This window comes from Amblyomma americanum, chromosome 2 (assembly GCF_052857255.1).
Source record: "Amblyomma americanum isolate KBUSLIRL-KWMA chromosome 2, ASM5285725v1, whole genome shotgun sequence".
Lineage (NCBI taxonomy): Eukaryota > Metazoa > Arthropoda > Arachnida > Ixodida > Ixodidae > Amblyomma > Amblyomma americanum.
Window position 1 is genome coordinate 22,514,399 of NC_135498.1, and position 16,238 is coordinate 22,530,636.

At 49.5% G+C, this 16,238-nt stretch overlaps 1 protein-coding gene across 6 annotated transcripts in view; it reads right to left on the minus strand.

Moving 5' to 3' along the window:
* Positions 1 to 524: 524 nt before the first annotated feature.
* Positions 525 to 16,238, minus strand: part of LOC144120761 (uncharacterized) — a 560,558-nt gene continuing 544,844 nt past the window's right edge. For all 6 annotated transcript variants that reach the window (XM_077653446.1, XM_077653448.1, XM_077653447.1 and 3 more), the window contains 10 exons: positions 13,345 to 13,509; positions 12,570 to 12,786; positions 11,603 to 11,904; positions 10,685 to 11,208; positions 9,456 to 9,584; positions 9,165 to 9,288; positions 8,833 to 9,018; positions 7,607 to 8,008; positions 6,068 to 6,910; positions 525 to 5,583 (listed from right to left, as the gene is read on the minus strand). In XM_077653446.1, coding sequence (XP_077509572.1) covers positions 4,297 to 5,583; positions 6,068 to 6,910; positions 7,607 to 8,008; positions 8,833 to 9,018; positions 9,165 to 9,288; positions 9,456 to 9,584; positions 10,685 to 11,208; positions 11,603 to 11,904; positions 12,570 to 12,786; positions 13,345 to 13,509 — 4,179 coding nt within the window. In that variant the 3' untranslated portion in view covers positions 525 to 4,296. The remainder of the gene's footprint in view (positions 5,584 to 6,067; positions 6,911 to 7,606; positions 8,009 to 8,832; positions 9,019 to 9,164; positions 9,289 to 9,455; positions 9,585 to 10,684; positions 11,209 to 11,602; positions 11,905 to 12,569; positions 12,787 to 13,344; positions 13,510 to 16,238) is intronic.

Sequence of the window (16,238 nt, forward strand, 5' to 3'; positions counted from 1 at the left end):
CTAAACTATTTGTGCTTCGAACTATGAGGCGGTAGCGATTGAGAGGTGTGCACTGCACGAGTTGGCGTCGACAATTCGCTGTGGCAGAGCAATACGCGTTGGCGTCGACAACAATGCTGCAGAAACGCGACATTGGAGCATATAGGCCTCCAGATTACATTGGGTAAATTGGCAATGACGATGAAAAAGTTGACGCCGCGCGTAACTAACTCCCTGGGTCAGTGGACACCTCAGTCGCGCTTTCAGGTACGTGGCGGAGGTGTCCACCTGCAAAAAAAACAAACTGCGATTTCGCCAAATTTTTCATGCTTAGCAATGCTAAACCGACAAAATGTTTTTCATTGGCATTTTCGACCTGATGTCTACCTCTAAACAGGCACAAGGAAAAGGTTTACCGTTAATTTAAACCTAACGAACATTACCTTACTCCTCTATTTTTTTAGACCGTAAAAGATGTTCGCTTACTCCGGCGGAGAACCTCAAGGGCACCGCTGGATCCAGCGAGGTAACAGTGCAAACAAAGCTTTATGTTTCTATCACATCCTTTATTTTGCGGAAATGGGAGACAGGATAAGGGGAAATTTGGGAATCTCAAATGTAAGGCACACACAGCACTATTAAAAATCGTGATCACATCCCTCTATGTACACGAGGCACACACGCTGAACAATCTTGATATTAAATAACATTTGTGCAGGACGAGACGGGAGAAAACAAAACGACTCGGAGAAAAGCGTAGGAGGAGGGAAAAAAAAAAGTACAGGAATACAAGGAAAGAAGGGCCTTTGGAAAGCAGCTTAAATAAGTTTGCTCCTCTGGTTCGAAGCATGCTTCTCGGTACGCGCGAACTCAACGCAGTAAACAGAACGATGCAAAAAGGTAAACAGGTGATGATTGAACACTTGGTCAAAGCGTCGGTCGCGGGAATTCACTACAGCGCATGTTACAGTGCACGATGAGCCGGGCTTCCCCGAGCTCCAGGACTACAGGAAGATAGTCACGAGCCTGGCGATGTAAAAGTAAAAGATGAACAACAGAAGAAAAAAAAAGAATTAGTAGCATCGGTGGTATTCAGAGGTATGAATGAGTGCATAGTGGTAAAGCAGGGCGCTTAGGCAGCTTACTGGAAGCGAACGGAAACGCATTTTTCAATGTTTACGCCAAACAAGACCAGGGTTTTCGTTGACACGAAGAAACCAGAATTTTACAGCCACAGAACGGTTAGGCGGCGTGCATAACGCTTACAACCTCATCAATCTTTGCATAGCTCAGACAATCCATACATGAAAAAAAAAAAAGAAACGAGTACCGCTGACTAGCGGGGAAAGCAAGCAAAACGCAAGTTTGTGGCACAAAAGTCTGGGCACAGAAGCTGTCTGGTTAAGTATATCGCTAAGCAAAAACAACAAATGAAAATGGGCTGCCCATTTATCGAAACGGCAGAGTGCACCGGTTACCGAAACGGAAATGAATTTACGGCTCGCTATACCTCGACACCGAAAAGACTGTGTCCAATCAACGGCGGTTAGGGAAGGGACGAGTAGTATGCATAGCTCCTCTGATCGCACCAGGGCACAGTACGTGCATTTCAGCTGCTGTTATTCATGGTATGTACATTCTTAGAGGAAGAAGAGAAACAGACACTGAATTATTGCCTCTCTTGCGACAGGCTATTAATTTCTCCCTAGAAAAATAATGCAGGGGTTTCTTTTAGTCTGCACCTCTTGAAAAACCCCGAACAAGGAACGGCAAAATAATGTCCTTGCCGTCCGGCTACTCGTCTTAGACGCGAAGGCCAGCCAGCCGTATTCACTCTGTACATTTCGGCGGGAAGACGTTTATTCAGTGCAGACATCCGCCGCTCAGCGCTTCATGTTTGCGCACACAATCACCGGGCTGATTATTTCACCCACATGCGCTCTTAGACGCCTATATATGCACTCAGAGAGACGAGAACACACCAAAGAGCACAAGCTAAAAGAACGAAAATCTGAACTATGTACACTTGTGGGCTAGTTTACCGCCGTAAGGCTGAAATGCTCCGAAATGCACTTGCATTATATGCTGCCATTCATTTTCTCGTACAGCACTTTAGAGACGTGATCACCGGAAGGTTATTGAACAAGGAAGCATTTGCCACTGTGTTCCAAGAACTTCCAACTAAATGGTAACCAGGAAGCATAAATGAACTGCCTATGAAGAAGATAGAAAATGATCGTGTGCTAAAAAATTAAAGTCACATAAATGAGGGATGTTCCAAGCAGCACTCACGTATTACCTGCACTGGGTATACAATGATAATTTTGTTTCTTATGCTTTCTTCACTCACGAACTTGATGCCTTGATACTCAAGAACTTGATACCGGTTACCTCACCACCAAAACGTGTGCGAAAAATCTAGAAATGAGAACACTGCTCAAGTTTATCGCACGCCATGTTGACCTACAATGTTAAAGAAACAAGAAGAAAAGATGATATTTGTAGCTTTAGGGTGAAACTGGGATGGCCGATAGACAATAATGGGGTGTTGGGACCCTGGGGGAGTGCAGAGTGGATTGTCTACTCATTTCAGTTGCACGCTGGTACACCTTTTGGAAAGTGACACAAAACACAAGTGCATAAGACGTCTGTTCAACGTAAGGAGTATCCAACTTTCTGCCTTGCGTACTAAAGAAAGTAAGCAACAAGAGTAATAACGGGTGCAGACGTGATGTCGCTTTGTCGTACGGTTTTGTAAATCATGTTGAAACTTCCTCTGAGAGGATCCTCTTTTGCACTCTTGCCTACCTCCTCAACAACAGCAATTAACGCTCTTAGTGCTTCAATTTGCTGCGAAGTGATTTGTACACATATACATTAGGGCATAGCATCGACGAGTGCCTTCTTTTTGCACTATGGGCATATAACCCAGATATTTAGCCAAGCGCAGAGCTGCTTTTGGTGCTATGACAGGCCTTCCTCACTTTAGCTTGCATACAGAACCGCTCAACTAATACAGATGCTGCAGGACACAAGCGAGAACATATGCAGATTGTGATTTGCATACACTGCTTCATATTCTGCACTCTGTGCATTGCTGGAGTACTTCTCTTTTTGCATAGAGTTGCTGCCCGCTGTTATGCGGCATGCGAGTCAACGAATCAGACTGCCATTGGTAAAAAAAAAATGGTTTCAGCAATGGCACATGCCACAGGCTTTTTGTACAGAGTCTGTGTTCAGTTACAGTGATAATCATGTATTACAGTGCCTACTTTCAGCAACATAACAAATCCGAAATTCACAAGCTGACAATGAAGAAAAGTTCACAGAGCGTTACGAATCTTTCAGCACGATGCATGAAAGTTACGCGACAGACAGTGACATCCTTCACACAGAAGAAAAGTGACACCTAGAATTATGGTTCTAAATTCAATGTTGTAGGCAGAGGAAAAAAACAATACAATAGCACAGCCACACACATAAACGCATAGTTTAAAGAATGCTCACACCGTGCTGGTTGCCCTACAGGTATGTGCAAGAGTAATAGAGAAGTCGTGTGTGTGTGTATGTGTACTGATGAACTGACGACCAGCAGCGCTGTTAATGAAGCACCGGGGAGCCTAAAAGCTGTTTTGTAGATTGTGCATACGTACGTACAGCTTGTCGTGCGAAACGCTGAGGAAAAAAAACAGCAATGTACAAAATTACTGCCTCTTTTTTAGTGCATAATATTATTTGAATTATACTGCATGACATACATATATGCACTGTGCAGTGTGTAAACGACATACAGCGGCCACCGGACCTATTGGTACCGAGGGCCCAGATTTCCACCCAGTCGTCAAGCTTCGGAAAGGAAAAGGCTCGACAATTCAAGCATTGCACACGTTGTCCACTACGTCACAGACACCGCAGCCCACGTTGTCCATTTGTTCTCGCTCGCTCACCATATGGGAACGCTTAAATACATACTCGACCAAAACCTCCACTCTATTGTGACACATAACCGTGTGACGTAAGGTCATAACGCGAACAAACAAAACAAATGCAGATGTGATGTCACGGCGCGCTCCTACTCGATGACACCGGAACATATACTTACTACAGGTAAACAAAAACATCAAGGAAGAAAAAAAGGCAAGCCCAAGGAGCAAGTGTCCACGATTAAGTTAGAATGCTTGGCATTCCCTACATTTATGCTCTACAGTTCGTGCAAAAATTGCTCGCTTCCCACGCGTGTACTACAGTGTTATCCAAGACCTGCGGACCCTTTCATACACGCGACGAGAGAGTGCTCAGCGCCACCACCACCGCACATCAGTCCATGTGGCGGTACTTGTGCGAAGACATCTGCGACAGGCCCAGCACCGCGTATTGGCACTTGAGGCAGTGGTAGTGCGTCTGCTTCGCGTTGTAGTTGCAGCTGTCTACGCCGCAGTTCTGCGAGGGCGTGTACTTCTCGAAGCCTGCAGCGTTGATGCTGTCCAGCTTGGCGTGCTGCCTGCGATGCGCGACCACCTTGTTCGTGTCCGTGCACACAAAGTCACACTTGAGGCAGTGGAAATGCGACGCCTTGTTGCTGCTTCCGCCGCCACCGGGTCCGTTGGCGGCCGCCTGGCTGGCGGCGGCGTGCGGGCACTCGACGCGGCCGCAGTGCACGTTGGCGCGGAACTGGCGGAAGTCTCCGCCCATGAGCGTGTCGAGCCGCTCGTGGCGCGCCGTGTGCTGCACGAAGCGCGTCTTGTCGCAGAAGCTGTAGCCGCAGTCCTTGCGCGTGCAGTGGAAATGCGTCTGGTGCTCGCGGTAGCCGCAGTGCCGGTAGCCGCAGTCCTCGTTGAAGCGGAACCGCACGTAGCCGTCCGGCACAGGCTCGTCCTTGAGAATGCGCAGGCTGGGCATCTTCATGCGCTTCGCGTCGCTCACCATGGTCAGCGTCTCGTCGCCCTTGCAATTGCCAAACAGCGGCCGCTTCTGGTCGGACGCGGCGGCTGCAGCGGCCGCGGCTGCCGCCGCCGCAGCGGCGGCCGTCATCTGGTTGGCCGAGTTGTAGAACATGTCGCCCGACGGGCACATGAGCGCCAGGTGCTGCAGGTCGATGTTGGGGTGGCCCGCCATGTCTCCCAGCCCTAGCAGCGCCGGGTTCAGGGGCGCCATGCCCGGAATCATGCCGGGAGACGAGACGGGCGGCCAGAACATGTGCTGCATGTTCTGCATGTTTTGCATGTTCTGGATGTTCTGCAAGTTCAGCTTGGGTGGCGTGTTGAAGAACGGGTGCTGTTGCTGCTGGTGTTGCTGCTCTTCGTTGTTGCTGCTGCTGTTCGCCGTGGTGCTCGTGGGAGGCTGGTATCCCTGGGGGACCAGCTGGGGCGGCCCCTGGGGCCTCAGGTCGGGCGAGGACCTCTTGGAGGGAGGAGAGTCGATCCGCCCAGGTGCCGACGGCTCTTGCTCTTCCTCAGCGTCCGAGTCTCCCTGGGCCGTCGACGACACTGGCGACGACTGGCCGGACAGGGGAGTGGTGCGGCCGTCGGGGTACACGGGCACAGGGCTCGGAGCTCCCGAGTGCTTTCCAACGTGCAGCCGAAGCCGGGAGAAGCTGGAGAACGCCTGCGATGAAAGCAAGAAATAACTTCAGAAAGCTGGCTTCTCAGCATCAAGGATCAATATGTGGCAAAGCCCTCCTAAAGCAACGAAAGTCAGTCGTCGATCCAAGTTCATGTTAACTGCATATTTTGCATGCCTAATGAGGCAAAAAAAAAAAAAACGAAAATATTGCAGGGTAGATACACTTGCAAAATTTCATGTCGACTTTACCCAAATTCTGCAAAAAGAAAAAAAAAAGGCAGCAGTGCGACTGGCTTATGGCGTCATAATTCACAAAAATTTGAGTCACTCCCATTTCGACAGGAATATCTCCCAGTTATAAACTACATTTTTTTTTCAGAAGAAGGGATAAAAACATACATAAAAATAAATTTACACTCTGGAACAGATACAATGATATGCTTTCAGTAAAATTTGCCATAATCGTAGCTTGGACTGTCCACACAAAGTAGAGGATGAAAAGAGCAGCTATGAGAATTGCACTCACCTGATTGCATATGTTGCAGTGAAAGTGGTCTCGCTTCTTCTTTTTGCAGAAAGGCCTGCCACAGCTCTGGCATTCGCTGAACATGATGTGCCTCTCCATTCCCGGAATTACGGGGCCCGCTGAGATGGTGGCTGTGGTCGGCTTCATCAGGAGCTTCATCAGCGGCTGCTGGTCGGAGTCTGGCACCGAGGAGGCTGTGCTCGAGGTTGGGCTTGCACCGAGCCTGTCTTTCTCTCCATCCTCGTCCTCATTGTGATTGCCGTTGTCGTTTCCGGTTTTGCCTAAACCAGCGCCCCCGGTGTTGTTGCCACTGCTGCTGTTGGTGAACGCCGACAGAGGGTAGAAGGTTCCGGAGGATTTGACGACAGTCTTCTGGGAGCTGTCGCTCGCGGCAGGACTCGCAGTTCTGTCATCATCGCTGGAGCAGGACTTCTTCTTTGGGGGAGAGGGGCCTTCGTCCTCCTCCTCTTGCAGTGGCGAGCTGTTCGGCTGCTGTTGGAAGTGCTGCTGAGAACCGGTGTGCTTCTGTTCGTGTAGGCTCATGGTGGAGTAGCGGACGAACGAGTAGTTGCAGTTGGGTCGAGTGCAGTGGAAATGCCTGTTAACCTTGTTGCTGTGGCAGCCGGGCAGCCGGCAGTCAACGCTTCGGTCGTAGAAGACGAATCCCTCGATGATGTCGATGTTGTCGTGGAAGTCTTTGGAATGCAGCACGAGGATGTCCTCGCGGTCGGTCACGTAGTGACAGCGCGCCTGGATGCAGTGGAAATGCCGCTGGCCCAAGAAGGCGCACAGTTTGTCTGGACACACACTGTTCTCCGGGAAGATGAAGAACCCCTCGTGGACCTGCAGAAAAGTCCCAGATGTCGAGTACGCCGTGTCTGGCTTTGGGGACAATTGGTACGGAAAATGGAAAGCATGCTTTTAGGTGCAGTGTGTGATCTGCAGTTGCGGGCAGAAGAGTAAGGACCGCACTTCAGCGCTCAAAGTTTTCTAACGCGTTACCTAGAGAAAATTAATGGGTGCTTGATGGATAAACTATAATTTACTTTTGTGCGTGCCCCCTAAAAGAAGAAAACATTTTTATTCCCGTTACACAAAGTGAACGAAGAGTTTGAACGGGAAAGTATAGTTCATATTATTCTGCCCGCACCTACACATACAACAGAACAAACCAAACGTCCTATATAGGTTATATACACACCAGTAGTGCTTGTGGAGCTTCTAGACAACCCCAAGACGTTTGTTCCCTAGTCCTAAATTTTATATGCAGTAGTGCTGCAGTCAGACAACCCGAAGAGCAATAAATCTGAAACGTCATAAGCCTGGGACATTTTCTTACTATAAACGAGGTATATTTGTACATTCCTCTTCAATTAATTTAGCTTTCTCAGATGGTGCAATATACAGGACGTCACTGAGATTTCACTGCACGACTTTTTTTTTTCATGAAAGGAAGAGAGATTTTAGAGTACTTAAAACGCGGCGGTGCGACTAAATGTTTACGAAACGCGCTGCAAGAGATTTTCATACAGCACTCACGTCAGGATTGGCGGCAGGCTGTGATGGAGCGGGCCCGGCATGTGGAGCTGTTGCCTCTGGCTCTGACGACTCTTTTGGCTCAGCTTTGACCGCAGCCATTAGAGCAGCCTGCTCAGCAGAGTGCTTCTCCTGCTGCTCCAGTAGCTTCTCCTGGATGTGCTGATGCTGCTGCAGGAACTGCAATGCCTGTTGGTTCTCCACGGTGAAGTCCATCCCGGCAGAGCCCATTGGCATGCGCGCCATGCTGGAAGGGCCGGGCATGCCCATGAGTCCGCCAGTGCCGCCCGGGCCTTGGAACGGTGGGAACAGGGTCGGCATGTTTTGACTAGATCCAGGTTTGGGAAGCTTAAAGCTTGCGTAGATGGCTTGTGACAGGTGAGGTGAGCTGGGACCTAGTGGGAACTGCAAAAGAAAACACGAGGACAACCAGTCAGCCAACACTGACGTGGTGACTCATCTATTGTGTGAGAAACGATGTTATCATCATGGCCCGATCTTATTTCCAGCAGAAGCATTATAAATTATTAGGTCTAATTGTCTGCGGTGGAAAAAGTTAAAGTTCGTGCATTGAGAACAAATTATTTGCAATACTGCACAGGAGTAATCAAATAATGATTCAGACTGACTTTCTCACTATATTTGGAACTAATGTAAAAATATAGTGCGAATCCCTTTTTTTCTCTTCACACTTTTCAAAGTAACTAAAGCGACCTTCGCCACTCCACTTAAAAGTCACGAGGAGAAGCCAGCTTTTTAACGAGCACGGAGCAAAGCGTGCAGCGTGCAAGTGCAAAAGAGAAGGTGATTATGGATGAGGAAAGAAGGCGGGGCGGTTCGTAAAAACAAAAACACCATAAAAAGTATAACGTGGCTGTTAACACTCAATTACGCGAAAAATGTCTAAATCCGCCATTTTTCGCGAAATCATGGTGAACTATGGACCTTAATTATAAATAGTTCTCCTGTGCCTTTTTATTATATTCTAGAAGTCTACCGTGCCTACAGCTTCTCACTGAACTTTGGATACCTTGAGAGAAAACCCGAAAAGGGTAGGCAAGAAATAAAAAGAAATTACTGACTCCACGAAGAAAAAAAAAAGGTTCTCTGGGGAGTGTGCACTAATCCTGCACCTTTTATAATAGTTCGTATTTAGAGCACGCCATTTCTTCGTAGATTAAGGAGCCTCAGAGAATATGCTGTGGCAGCTGATAGAGTGAAATATGCACCTCAATCATGCGGTTCTTTGGTGGCCGTCCCCGCTTGCGTCTGAACACGCCATCTATGGGCACCGATGGGATAGCACTGAACTGGTCCCTGGACATGCTCAGTTTGGTTGTGTACTCGTGCATCTTGTAGTGGTCTAGCCGCCGAAAGGGCTTGTCAGTACTGCTCACAATGTCCCTGCAACCATCCTGAAAAATAGCAAGAATTGATATTAGTCACATAAAGAACATTTTCACAGCTAATCATCTATTTTCACTACCTCACTGCAAGCACCACACATCTTTGGTAACAAAAAAGCAGCATTCAAGAGTATTTGAAGATAGCCAGAACTTACCCATTGGCAATGGTAGTGTTTTTCTTTTAATGTGAAAGGGCAATCAGGAGGGCATTCTCCATCGATGCTTTTTCCGACAGTGTGATAAAAGCATTGGGTTATCTGATCCTGATGTTCATGGTTCCTGCAAGTGACATTAAAAATGATTATGTAGTCATTCAATACCTAAAAACACAATGCTGATCACATCTTGGTGATGCCAGCTAAACACAATGATATCCAGAAAGGACAAATCGCAGACGTTCCTAATCCTCTAGCTAAATGTTAGCTTAGAATGTAGGGAAGTCTCACTTTGCATGTTCTTGTACTCCTCCAACATCCTTTCCAGGAAAAACCATGGTACAGTTGTCGGTGGTGCAGTGATAATGCTCGCGGTAGATAAACTCGCATTCTGGTCGGCATAGGTCCGTTGGCGAGTACCTGCGCAGAGAAAGGAGAGCCATATGAATCCCAAGGTCAACTAAAAAGCGTTTTTTTTTTCTAAGTGCACTGAATGCCAGCTCTTGCTCACAATATACGACGCTTGCAGGTGTTACCACATGCGTGAGTGTCGCAACGTTAGATTGCTGCATAGTATTCCACAAGCCCAGTATATCATTTGCTAATATGTGTATCTGTGCATGTTGGACTACAAGTATACGCTTGTAGTTGCTTTTAACAGCAAAGCAGCAGCATTTCATTAAAACTATGGCGTTCAGCACAACCATAGGCAAAAACACGATAAAATAATAAGCTACTTTCGCTGGATATGTGTCATAATAATAAAAAGACGATTTGGTGTACATCGCTTCCCATAAAGGCCACATTTCGCGTCAGTTGACACTTTTCCATGGCCATTCCATTTCACGCACCGAAAAGCGAGCGTTTATCGCCTCTCCATTTCCGCAGTGGATAGGATTACGTGCCGTCAAAGCAAACTACAATCGGGTGAGAATAATAAAATTTGAGAGGACACTTAAGCTCCGCCTTAAGGATATGACGCGATAGCGCTAGTGGCTCAGGCTTTCCATTCTGAGCAGTTTGACACCTTTGAACAGTTTTTTCCTGGGGGCGGCAGAAGGTTAGATGGGCGGATGAGATTAAGAAGTTTGCAGGCAAAGGGTGGATGCAGCTGGCAAAGGATAGGGTTAATTGGAGAGACATGGGAGAGGCCTTTGCCCTGCAGTGGGTGTAGTAAGGCTGATGATGATGATGATGAGCATCATCAAACATTGGCTTTTTCATATTCTGAGCATTTTGACACCTTTGAACGCCCCCTGTTCCCGTTTTTTCGTTTTTATTTATTTAATTAAACAATTAATTACAACGATTTCATTAACTCATCATTGCCTATCGCACGCCAATCAGTCATCAATCACTGGAACCACAAATTACCATCATACTTTTTTTTTTACGCAGCCCCCGGTTATTTCCGACATGCGGTGCCGACTACGCCGACGGCTTAAAGCTCGACCGAACGAGCTGTACACGCTATGGCGTAAAAGGAAGAGGGAAGCGTGTTAGGGTGCGGGCGTGCTCACCTGACCATGTACCGCTGCCAGGTCTCCTCCACTTTTCCCGCATCTCTGGCGGCGTCGAGCGGCCGCTGACCGTTGCTCGGCGGCGCGCAGCCGTCGTCCTCTTTCGCGCTGGTGCCGAAGCCCTGACTGGTCGCAAAGTTGAACGCGAGGCCCGGGTGCATGGCGGCGCCCACGCCCGAGGCGTTGGGCAGGAACGCCGACAGGAACGCCGGGTCGAGCACGTTGTGCGCTTTGGGCTGGCTCGCGTCGGGAGCGCCGGGCTGCTGCGGAGCCGAGCTGCCGTTACCGCCGTTGCTGCTGCTGAGGCCCATGCTGCCGAGCTGCTGCTTGCTGCCGTCGTACGCCAGCGCCTGGTGGTTCGTGGCCATGAGCCCCTTGGGGTCGGGGGTCAGGCCCACTCCTCCGGACGCTGTCGTCACCGGCGTGGCGCCCGGCTGGAGCGGCGACGTCCCGGAAGGCACTACGCCTCCCGGGAACATGCTCTGCACGGGCGAGCTGCTCAAGCTCTGCTCGCACAGGGCCAGCTGCGGACGAAGGGCACGGGGGTGAGGAAGAGGTTAAAGCGCTCTGCTCTTGGCAGAAGCTATGATTGGAAGATATGAGTCTCTAAAATGCTACTGAGAAATCCCTTCTCTGAATGTCACAATGTGTGACGGAAAAACGAAACTATGGTTGGCACTGAAAGGAAGTCTGTTTACTATATCTGTACCCTATAGGCGGCGTCTGTGCAGGAGATTCCGCAATCGTTTCAGCTCTGACTGTTCCCAAGAAACTTTAGTTCAAGCGAGGCGTTTTGCACTTGGGGGGAGCTTTGATTTCGCGCTTTTGAACGAATAATGAGAACAGCATGGCAAACAGGTATAACCCTGATGTGATCATTGTAGGAGCGTACGCCTGTGTGGGGGGCGCAGTGCCTACCTGTTCGGCGGTGAGTCCCGGCGGCAGGTCGCCCGGCTGGCCGTAGCTCTTGAGCATGCTCTGGGCCAGCTTGAACTTGCGGTAGGCCATTTCGGTGTCCTGGCGCTCGTGCTTGCGCTTGTGGGAGTACAGCTGCCCGCTGGAATGCAGCACGTAGCTGCACCCCGGCCGGATGCAGTGGATGTGGTTGCAGATGCGCGAGAACCGACAGTTCTCGTACGAGCAGTGCTCGTGCTTCATGAACTTCTTGAAGCCGTCCTTGTTCAGCTGCTCGTCCTTGATGTGGTACGTCTTGTGTTTCTCTGCGGGGGGAGACGGCTGTACTTTAGAGCCGGCTATCGAAACAGTGGCAAAGGATTCTGGGCCAGGAGTTCCTAATGTAAAGTCTGGAAAAGCTTACGGCGCCGAACCTGGGATCGCCATCACTTTGTACTAGAACGCCGTCTGGGCCGTCCTAACGCTCTGAACCACTGACATGAGTACCAGACGTGCCGAAGACTTGCTAACTACCCTTACAAAAACGGTCTATAGACACAGTCACTTCTTATCGACTCTATTGCCTTCCTATAAATGTTTATCTTTGTCTATTCGTAGTCTATAGACTGTCTATAGAAAAAGCCTACTAAAAGTGTATGGCCATAAATCTATAGATTGTCTATAGACTGTCTATAGGATTTCTATTGCTTAAAGACTTCTCTAGGGTTTGTCTATAGACAGTCTATAGACTTTATAGACAGAAGTCTATAGACAATCTACAGACTTTATAAAGAAATTTTGGAAGGGGATAACTCATGAGACACCGGTCTGGAGGTCTCACCTTCCATCGTAGAGCGAAGCTGCTACAACTACCAAACGCAGCCGTACAACGCTTGCGAGTCAAACACCGTAAGCGCGAAGATTCCATAGTTTATGTTCGGCCAACAGTGTATGGCCCCTAAATCGAAGCCGATAAATGCAGCGCGCTTACCAATGTCGGCCTTGTTCTTGAACGTGGTCTTGCAGCCCGGTCGGCGGCAGTGGAAGTGCGTGGTCCTCTGTCCGTAGAAAAGGCACGTGGGTGTGTTACAGTCCTCCGTGGCCCGGAACCTTTGGAAGCCTTCCTGGATTATGGCCGAATCTTTGCGGTGGTAGTTCGCGTGCATCTGCACGTCCGACGTGCTGATGTACACTTTGTCGCAGTTGTCCTGCACGGGCACGAAAGAGAAAGACCAGGTTACACTCATTACACGTGGAAGAAACGGCAGCAGACGGCGCGTACACACACACACACACACACACACACACACACACACACACACACACACACACACACACACACACACACACACACACACACACACACACACACACACACACACACACACACACACACACACACACACGCGCGCGCGCGCGCGGACGGACGGACGGACGGACGGACACGCACACACACAAGGACGCACGCGCAAGCACGATTAAGGTTACCAGCCACTCGCGCGCGCGGACGGACGGACGGACGGACGGACGGACGGACGGACACGCACACACACAAGGACGCACGCGCAAGCACGATTAAGGTTACCAGCCACTCTACTGAAACCATTAGAACTTCAAGAATGCGTTTAAAGCAACAAAGCTCTGAGCACTTCTAGTTAAGCTAACGTGTGCGTATTGTGATATATAAATAAATAAAAAGGAAAAATCTGGTGGTCAGCGATGGTTTCTGAACGGTTACGTCAAAGAAACAGTTATGCGGCGCCCACCTTTAGACAGTGGTAGTGCGTCTGCTTCCGGTTGTGGGCGCAGTTTGGGAACTTCTCCGAGCAGTCATCCATGGGGCTGTACCGCAGGAAGCCGTGCTGGAGGGACTCGTCCCGTTTCTTGTGCCACTTGAAGTGGCGGATCATCTCCTCCTTCTTCACGAACACCTGCGCGAACGCCAAGCGGAGAGGTCACTCCCGTAGTAACAAGCACGGCATTCCGCTTAAGCCCACATATTAAAAAAAAGAAAACGGCCAAGCGGTCTCAGCGCGAACTTTGAAGCGAGCTAGGAGTCGAGCCTTGGCATACCGTTCGCAACGCAAGTTTTGATGCGAACTTCAAAGGAGATGTGCCGCTAATGAAGGCTAAAAGCATTCCACGCTTGAAACGAACGCTTTTTTCTCCACTTCGAGGTCGGAGAGAGCTTCCGGAATTGGAGCGGCCATCTCCGACGCGACGAAAGACCGGCAATAGAGAAATTGTTAGGCGGCAACTTGGTCCCGTACTTAGCTCTACGCTTCGCGCTTTTCCACTGCTACCGCAAGAAAGGAGAGCGCGCTAAATTAGCCGCGAAAAAAAAAAAAGTTTTGTTTCTTTATTTCGAGCTTACCGCGCACAAGTGCGGAACGGTCTGAAGTTGCTCCAGCGAAGGGAGACGCATTAGGCGCGCATTTGCAAATGAAAACCAGTATCCATTATCATCAGGAGCAGGCGACGGGTGCTCGCGTAAAAAAGGATAAGCGCTCGAAAGAAGGCGACCCGAAAAAGGTGCCGAGATATACGAAAGAGTCGTGCGCCCGCGGTATGGCGCCCCGAGGGCACTGGCGTTATCACTCGACTGCCGACTTCGCTCCCGCGACGACTGCTAAGACCACTCGCTCGACGCACTATATTTCACGCCCCTTCTTGGGGCACTCCGCTGCTGGCGCTGATAATACTATACGTGGTGCAGGGAGTTATTACTCCAGTCTGGCCAGAAATGAGGAGAAAAGTAAGACGTAGACGAGGCAGAAGGCAGCGTTACTGCGGTAATCAAGTCCCGCGCATTCATTTTTGCACCGCTCTTTAACGAGGATCCTCGTTCTGCAGCGCTTTTCGCCAACTTTCGGGGTTTTTTGTTGTTTTTTTGCTTTTTTTTTCTCCCGCGCACCGTCTGGATATCCCGTCTCACACTAAGAGCAAGGCAGCTACACTCATAACTTTATTTTACTGCGTGGCGCCTTCCGCCAAAACTAAGCTCGCTCCTGCAGCGAAGAAAATATATAAATGAAACGCTATGGTGGGGTCAAGACACGACGGGCGCGCAACGAGTTCGGAGGGGTTTTGAGAGCCCACCGCGAGCACGATCTTCGCGAGGAACGCCGAAGTGTGGGAGCATAAACTCTGGAGGGGGTTTAAAGAAAGAAAAAAAAATAAAGAGACAGAGAAGTGCAATACGAGGCGCCCAAGGTCGAGCGGCGGAGCTTGTTGAATAACGCTGTTTATATTTGGGCTACGCGGCCGGCCGTCTTCACGCGGTTAGGCTCCTCTCGTTCCTTGCGCAAATACGGGCGAGACACGAACTGAGGCTCCTCCAGGCGGGAGGGCAGAAAAAAAAAAGATCGGGAAAAAAATTCTCGCCTCTTAACCTTTAAGATGCGAATCACGACCACACCTGAAAACGTCCCCCTGCGCGTTAATGCTTCATTGCACTGATCTGCGGCGCACTGTTCGCAGAGCAAGCAAGATGAGATACAATACGCAAAATTGTTTACATAGCTGGTCAAATGTTTTAGGGGAACCCCACAAGATGGAGCAGATTTGTAATGTGGAGCAGCTCTCTCTGCATAAGACACAGAGCCCTGACACGCGCATTTTATGCCCTTCCGGTAGGCCACAGCGATTTCTATACGTCTACACGCACCTCCTGCTGTGTACGCACAGTTTCCTTCAAAAAACGCTGCAGGAGAGGTTTAATCATTCGCGGCTCCAAACGCAATTTTGCCCCATGACCTCATCTGAAAACTCGGTGCAGTCCTCAGAGCAATGGATGTGGCTTCTGCTGCTATTCCAGACACCAGATGAAGGCTACAAAGTTTCAAACATGGACTTCGCGAGTGCCTTGTGTGCACCGAGTCTGCTCGTTCGCGTTGCCTGAATAGCATGGATCTACCGGAGCGTTCGTTGCAAAACTGCCGCGCGAGGTGTTACGAAGCGTTTCGTGCATGAAAACAGGTTCCGCAGCGTTCTGCGAGACGGAACGGTTTTTCTGCCGCCCAGACCTGCCCTGTGCACACACCTCGGGCGGCGGAATTTCCCGCCAGTTTCGTGTTTTCCGTTTACGACCGTCCACGCCTGTTTTGCTTTTTATTTTTATTCCGGAGGCTCGTGCCCATAATTGCGCTCAGCGCCGGCTGTTTTATGGCCAACTCGTCTCTTTCTTTCTCACTTCTTTCTTTCCGCAGTCACGAGTGCGTTTATACGTGAGAGTATACGGGCAGCTCAAGCAGGAAGAATAAGTGCCGGGAGGTGCCTTCGGGGTTTACTGAATTCGGTCCAGTCGGCAGCCAAAGAAACAAGCCGCTCAGCCGCCGCAGCGGGCATGCAAGCAGAAGAACTCAATTAATAATAAACAAAAAAGATGTAAGCGGATCCCGCACACCCGGCCGATTGCGATAGGTAAGAATGAGTGAAACATCATGACGTGCGCGGTACATCCGCATTGGCGTCAAATATGGGGGGCCGCCGAGGCTGGTAAGAGCACTAGGGTTTCTTAGAACGCACAGAACCAAGAAACAAAAAATACAACACAGCGAGCTCCCTGCCTATTCAAAATCTTGATAATAAGTACTTTAATAATTCTCCTGAAGTCCTGGGCAGAATGCGGTAGTGAACTGAACATTGGTGAACATTCGGT